The sequence below is a fragment of the Nansenia antarctica genome (genome assembly GCF_963989245.1).
Source record: "Nansenia antarctica genome assembly, chromosome: 3".
NCBI classification, from domain to species: Eukaryota; Metazoa; Chordata; class Actinopteri; order Argentiniformes; family Microstomatidae; genus Nansenia; species Nansenia antarctica.
The window spans coordinates 13190355-13197854 of NC_137688.1; the positions used below are offsets into that span (position 1 = coordinate 13190355).

Below are 7500 nucleotides of genomic sequence, written 5' to 3' on the forward strand. Positions count from 1 at the left end.
TTGCAACATCCTTTTGAGAAGCTTTGTATCACAACAAGGACTTTGAGTTTAGGGGAAACTACCGCCTGAATGTCTTCTGAGTAAGGCCCTGCTATGATGTTGTAAGTGGGTGTCAGCTCCCCAGAGAGACCTATTATGATAGGTCCATCCCCCCAGAGAGACCTATTGTGATAGGTCCACCCCCCAGAGAGACCCATTGTGATAGGTCCACCCCCCAGAGAGACCTGGTGTGTTTGATAATATTCCACAGACCATTCTATGCATTACAATGAGCTCTGTCCTCCGATTTTTATCTCCACCAGCCTCCCCTAGTAGAGACAGGGTGAGAGGCTAAATGAGTGAATGGGTGGGAGGTAGAGAGAGGGGGACAGTGAGAGTGGCAACTTAATCGAGTGGGAGACCGGGATCGGGTTAGTTCCTGAAGATAGACGTGGAATCCCACAGACACCCTAACCGTCCCCAACCACTCGGTCAACGATCTCTGGAAGCAGTCAGAGGAGGACTGGAGAGACCCCCCTCCCCCAGACATGAGAAGCAGAGGAGAGGGGAGAGGAGCAGAGAGGAGCAGAGTGGAGTCTAGCTGAGTGGTTCCAGAACTCTGGGGAATAATATTCCCCCCCCCCATATATTATATGATGTCTTCATAAGGAGGTCCACTGGGAGGAGATCCAAGGGTTAAACAGTCAGAAGCAATGTGGGAGGAGATCCAAGGGTTAAAGAGTCAGAAGCAATGTTGAAACTCATTGGTCCTCCTAGTCCTCCTTCTCTCCTCCTCCTCCTCCTCCTCCTCCTCCTCCTCCTCCTCCTCCTCCTCCTCCTCCTCCTCCTCCATGAGTGTGGCAGATATCATCATCAGGAAAGGAGGGATTAGTGACCTCAGCTGTCTCCTGCACACAGCTGGGAGGTCATTCAGCAGCAGCAGCAGCAGCAGCGTGACATGGGACTCCTGGTTCGGAGGTTCTGTACCGTGACCTCTGACCTCATAATGGACGCTGCTGACTCCGACAGGAAATACTGGAGAGGCCCCCCCTCACTAGAAACTAGAGTACATTCCTAGATACCAACTTAGCTCTTTATTAATAATGCTCCTAAATCATTTTGTGTTCTATCTAATGTCACGAAACACAACCAGTACCTTTTCCGGTATTTGCTCCTTGCTGTTTCCCAGTGACTGAGAGGAAAAGGAGACTGCTGATGAGGTGGTTGGATGAAAACAATACAAATCACAGTTCACACTTACTGCAAAGCTCTCCAGGTTAGACAGGATGTTGTACAGTTACTTTAACTGTACAACATGAAAAAGAGGAGAAAGTAATCAATGCTATTTCTCCCTGCCGAGAATGACACCCGTGCCTGGTTCTAGCTAACACAGCTTCACCCTATTCTCTTCACCGTGTTCTAACCACACAGTAACATCTGCAACAATACAGGGTCGCTAAGACAAAACTGCCAACACATATACAGTGTTGTAGGCATAGATACACCTCTGTGGTTAGAATTCCCCGGCGCGTTTGGGTTTTTTGCACATTTGAATGTCGGTGCTGCAGCTCTAACCACTCTGTGTGTGTTGTGTGAATGTTTGAGAGAGAGAGAGAGAGATAGAGAAAGAGAGAGAGAGAGAGAGAGAGAGAGAGAGAGAGAGAGAGAGAAAGAGAGAGAGCGAGAGAGAGAGAGCTGTGTTCTCATGCTAACCAGGAAGTCACCTGCATGTTCACCTCAGAAATAAAACAAAACGTGCGAGTCGATGACGAAACAGGTCACTTGACACACAGACACGCAGCTATATCTACATGAATACAAAAAACACCTCCAAACAAGACTAGCCTGTTCTTGTGTCGACATGTTCAGTGCTCATAACCTCTTTTCCTTATTTTCTTTCCTATGTTCTTTTCTGCTACCTCTCCAGGAGTGCTGACACTGGGACTGGGACTGAACTGGGACTGAACTGGGACTGAACTGTGCCTGTAGGACTCCTTCTCCAAAGACCATGGAGACCCTCTCTGCTGCGTGACAGTGGTACATAGGGATGAGCTGAGATGGATTGAACATTTGACAGCTATGAGGGACAGTCTGGACGGACTCACAGACCTCCACTCAGCGGCCTAAACTCCCAGGGACTCCTTTCTCTATCCGAGAGAAGAGAGCCTCCTCATTGGTCAGCGAAGTGATTGACAGACATCCCTGACCCGTGACTGACCCCAGGAGGGGGCGGGACTCTGGGTTCTGGGGTGGGCATGGTTAAGATGATCGCATCCAATCAGACGGGTGGCTGCGAGACGAGCGCCGACCTGCGTAGCTACCAGCACCACGTGTACGCGGTGGTCTACAGCGTGATCCTGGCGCCGGGGTTGCTGGGTAATGTGCTGGCGTTGTGGGTGTTTCAGGCCTACATCAGAGAAACCAAGAGAGCCATCGTTTTCATGATCAACCTGGCTATGGCTGACCTACTGCAGGTGACCTACCTTTTAATAGACAAATCAGAATCAATTATTATTTCTATCGAACGTCTTTGAGCTCTAATACTACTCCAGAGGATGTGTTATAAGCTGTTTACTTTCTTTCAGGCTGGTGGTGGAGGGAGAAATCAGAGGACGGGCTTATTGTAATTGCTTGGAATGGAATGAGGAGTGGTATCAAACACGCATTCACCCTCATTCCATTCCATGCAATTCCAATGAGCCTGCCCTCTCTTTACATTAGGGATGCAACCTCAACAAATACTTTCATATTTAAATGACTAAATAATTAAATGATGATTATAGAATGATTAAAGCAATTTGAGCTGCATTTGCAGGAAAAGTTCTATACAAATAAAAGTTATTATTATTATTATTCCGAGTGGAGGTATGACTATCTGTGTCTCTTACCCCCCCCCCCCCCAGGTGTTGTCTCTGCCTCTGCGGATCTACTACTACCTGAACCAAACCTGGCCGTTCGGCCACCCTGTCTGCATGCTCTGCTTCTACCTGAAGTACGTCAACATGTACGCCTCCATCTTCTTCCTGGTGTGCGTGAGCGTGCGCCGCTGCGAGCTCATCATGCGCCCGCTGCGCTACAACTCGTCTCGACGGAGGGGAGACGTGTGCGTGTGTCTCGCCGGCTGGCTGCTCGTCTGCCTCGGCTGTCTACCCTTCCCCCTGCTCCGCTACGCCAACACTGAGGCCAACCTTGACTCGTATCGCTCTACCCCTACCCTCCAACTACCCCCCGGCCCCAGCCCCAGCCCCAGCCCCGGCCCTGTGTGTTTCTCAGAACTTCCCATGATGCCCATCAGCGCTTCGACAGGCTGGGCCCTCATGATAGGAGCCGAGCTGGTGGGGTTCGTCATCCCCCTGGTCCTGGTGCTGGCCTGCGCGTGTCTGACGGCGGGGAGCCTGAGGGAGCGGGGGGGAGGAGGGGTGCAGGACAAGGGGGAGAAGAGGAGGGCGTTGAGGATGGTGCTGTGCTGCGCGGGCGTGTTCCTGGTGTGCTTCGCCCCCTACCACATCACCCTGCCCCTGGACTTCCTGGCCAAGGCCAACGCTCTGGGCAGCTGTGCCCTCAGGGACCTGGTGCTGCGCTGCCACCCCGTCACCCTCTGCCTGGCCAGCCTCAACTCCGGGCTGGACCCGCTTATCTACTACTTCACCACGGACGAGTTCAGGAGGCGTCTGAGCAGACCCGAGATCCCCGAGAGCTTCTCTCTCTCCAGGCGCCTGTCTTGCTCTGCCGGGGACAGCAAAAACTTCGGACCCGAAGACTAAAACATGACCCTGACTCCATTATTAACATTCTGGAAGAGGGTTTAAATGTGAGTAGTGTTAGGTAGGGACACTGCGGATGATGATGAGGCTCCCCCAGACCATAGAATACCCCTGAGAAAGAGGGATGAAATAAGGAGAAAGGGATGGGGAAGAGATAGCTTTGCTGTGAACTGAATACAGTCCTCACATTCCAGTGAATTCCAATGTTAATCGCAAACTGTGAAAAGGCAGGGGACAGAGAACGCCTTGAGGGACCATGTTCAACTGTCGCTACTTGGCAGCACTTTGCTCAAATGTCCAGGGTTTCATAAAAACATATTTTTTCAGTACTTCCGCGTGTTTCTCTTCTCAATTAATTGCAGAACTGACAATTGTCTTTGTGAAATGTTTTTGATAAGATCTCTGACAGCTGGCAGCGAAGCTTAGTTGGAAGACAGAAGAATGTGGCTGTCAGTGTGAACACCAAAGTGTGTGTGTGTGTGTGTGTGGAAAGCCCCAGACAGCTCTTTTCGGTGTCTTGGAGGCTCCCTTTCACAGCGCCTTTGAGTAAGCAGCGTCTAAAACTGTCAAACCAGGCCTGCTTCCTGTTGCCGCCATCTTAGCAGACTAGAGTGAGAGTATCACATGCACGTCAGATTCAGTGTCGTTTTCTTCTTGAGTTTTTTTGTTGTAAAAGTCACAACCCACCATACACACATAGTAGGTAAAGAGATGCATCTTTATTTGACAACAAACAAGTATAAAGTTAATTTCATTCCAACAGTTTCACACACAAGTCATTTTCAAATCTTTCTAAGACATTCCAGCATCTTCCTGTGCTTGTGATTTGTCACACACACACACACACACACACACGCACGCACACACGCACACACACGCGCACACACACACACACACACACACACACACACACACACACACCTGTCTGATTGTCCTTCCATACAGCCACACATACATCCATCATTAACCCTTTTACTTCATGTATTTCCACAGATGAGGTTTCTAAACAAAAGCAAACACTGGGCCTGTTACAGTAGGGGGTGCTAGACCCATCAACACAACAACATCATCACCATCAGGTACCACAACATCACAGCAGGAGGGCAGAGGCCTCTGGGAGCCGCAGGGCATTCTGGGAATGTCTACAGTACAGCAGTATTACTGAGGGCTCAACCCCTAAGCTGGGGGGGGTGGTCAGATACAGTAGGCCTAGGGGTCAGGGGGGTCATATGAGTGTATATATGCTGGTATGAGTTTGGGCTAGGGTGAGATGGCTCTATACTGTCGCCCCTGGTTACCAGCGTCCACTGGTACCACCACGCAGACAGACGGATGGACAGACAGACAGACACGTGTTTGATATAAACAACCCACATCAGGACAAACCAGGACAGGGGAATATATCTCTCCTTTATATGGTGGATTGACATGACATAACATCATCGGCTAAGCTCTTAGCTCCGCTAAAACATATTGCTAGCAGGGGGGGGGGAATTCACTTCTCAGAGACTTCTGCAATGTCGCAGTATCCATTGTAACAGAGAGGAAAAGGCAATGCTGGAGGGGGAAACCTCCAGGGTACACCTAAGTCAGCAGGGTTAAACAGACGGCTAGCTCAGCATTACAGTAGATATGAACGGGCCTACGGTAGCATAAGGGTTAACCCTATTGGGGTTAAAATTCACACAGTGAAGGGGTTGGGGGGGGGGGCGTAACACTGTAACTTGAGGGTTATTCGGTCTTCACCAGGACACAAGCGGGAGAAGAATAATAGCATTATACAAAAATATCTCTCTGCTACCAGAGTCGGAAGCCAGCTCTCTCTCTCTCCTTTCCTCCTTCTCACTCTCTCTCCACGTCCCCACACCTCTCCTTCTTTCTCTACACTTCTTCATCTTCATCTCTCTCTCACTCTCTCTCTCTCTCTCTCCATCTCGCGGTGGGACTTTCTCTCTCTGTCCCCCTCAGGCCTTGCAGATCTTGGTTTCCGTCACAAATGTGTTCTCAAAGTGACGGATGGTGAAACACTCCTCCACAGAGCGCTTCTGGATCCCTCCACCTACACACACACACACACACACACACACACACACACACACACACGTTAAATCATACGTTAATATCTACTACTTTTATACTTTAACGAAGTCCAAGTGTAAAGGACCGTTATTTAGTTGAACATTTCCTGAAAATCATACAGACAGACACAGACAGACACACAGACAGACAGGCCGACACACAGAGACAGACACACAGACAGAAAGACACACAGAGACAGACAGACAGACTGGCACACAGAGACAGACAGACAGACAGACACACTGAGACAGACCGACACACAGAGACAGACCGACAGACAGACAGACAGACAGACAGACAGACACAGGCAGACACAGGCAGACACACAGGCAGACACACAGACAGACAGACAGACACAGGCAGACACACAGCCCGACAGACAGACAGACACCTGGGAGGTCGCTGCGACGCTGCATCCTGTAGGTGTCCCTGCCCTCACACAGCCGGCGGATGTACAGGCCCAGGGTTGTGATGTCATCAACACGCTCCGTCACCACCAGGTCCTCCTGCACCAGGTAGCTACGGTACGACCCCGACTGAGAGAGAGAGAGAGAGAGAGAGAGAGAGAGAGAGAGAGAGAGAGGGGGGGGAGGGAATAAGTAGTGTGTGTGTGTGTGTGTCCAGGAGAGAGAGAGAGAGAGGGAGGGAGGGAGAGAGGGAGGGAGGGAGGGAGGGAGGGAGGGAGGCAGGGTATAAGTAGTGTGTGTGTGTGTGTGTGTGTGTGTGTGTGTGTGTCCAGGAGAGAGAGAGAGAGAGAGAGAGAGAGAGAGAGAGAGAGAGAGAGAGAGAGAGAGAGAGAGAGAGAGAGAGAGAGGATGGGGGGGTATAATTAGTGTGTGTGTGTGTGTGTGTGTGTGTAAAGCAATGTAATCCCAACACCCACCCGGTACACCATGAGCTGTCTGAACAGGTCCAGGAGGTCGTGGGGCAGCAGCACCACAGACGTGTTCAGGGGGATCACGAAGCATGACCTCAGAGTCAGGTCCAGGTACGCTGTCAGTCTCTGAAGACACACACACACACACAGATAGACAGACAGACACAGGTCCTTTAGATGCGAGTCATGACAGAAGAACATTTGCACAAGAGGAATTACCTAATCATCTACCGCAGCTGTATCAGAGTATACGTAGGAGTCTGTGTATGTGTGTGTGTGTGTGTGTGTATATGTATGTGTGTGTGTGTGTACATTACAAACGAGCCCATCCTCCCATTTCTATCTCCACCAGCCTCCCCTGGTGTGTGTGTGTGTGTGTGTGTCTCTCTCTCTCTGCTCACCATATGGAAGTCATGTAGTATGTAAGCGGGGTCCCCCTTCCTGAAGAGAGGTGGGGGGACGCTGATGACGGCCATGTCGTCTGTGATCTCCACCTCCTCCTCCACGCGGGGCAGGTAGTACGGCTGGCTGCCCTCCCTGCCCCCGGTGGACACGTCACTGAACTGCATCGCCCCGTGGTACAGTCTCTGTAAGGGAGAGACACACACATACACAATGATAAAGCTTTTACACACACACACACACAAACATGTCTGCACTCACACACAGTGACAACCTTTACACACACACACACGCCCACATACGCACCTTGGGAGCGAAGTAGCGGTAGAGACAGGCTCCTCCGACAATAAGGCCGCTTAGGATGAACGCGACCCCGAGAAGGGTGAGGAGACAGCGACC

The 7500-nt window shown here is 50.8% G+C and overlaps 2 protein-coding genes across 2 annotated transcripts in view; one reads left to right on the top strand and one right to left on the bottom strand.

The window, feature by feature from the left end:
• Positions 1 to 2234: 2234 nt before the first annotated feature.
• gpr174 (G protein-coupled receptor 174) lies at positions 2235 to 3743 on the top strand (the record flags this gene model as incomplete). Its single annotated transcript, XM_080526939.1, has 2 exons — positions 2235 to 2453; positions 2883 to 3743. The coding sequence occupies 2 exons, from the start codon at positions 2235 to 2237 to the stop codon at positions 3741 to 3743; spliced, it is 1080 nt and encodes a 359-aa protein (XP_080383065.1).
• Positions 3744 to 4453: 710 nt separating this feature from the next.
• The window catches only part of LOC308152645 (integral membrane protein 2A-like), a 4285-nt gene continuing 1238 nt past the window's right edge, over positions 4454 to 7500 (bottom strand). The window contains exons 2-6 of the mRNA XM_080525676.1: positions 7408 to 7500; positions 7101 to 7286; positions 6706 to 6825; positions 6214 to 6358; positions 4454 to 5802 (exon numbers count right to left, since the gene is read on the bottom strand). The exon at positions 7408 to 7500 is cut by the window's right edge and continues 45 nt beyond it. Coding sequence (XP_080381802.1) covers positions 5708 to 5802; positions 6214 to 6358; positions 6706 to 6825; positions 7101 to 7286; positions 7408 to 7500 — 639 coding nt within the window. The 3' untranslated portion in view covers positions 4454 to 5707. The remainder of the gene's footprint in view (positions 5803 to 6213; positions 6359 to 6705; positions 6826 to 7100; positions 7287 to 7407) is intronic.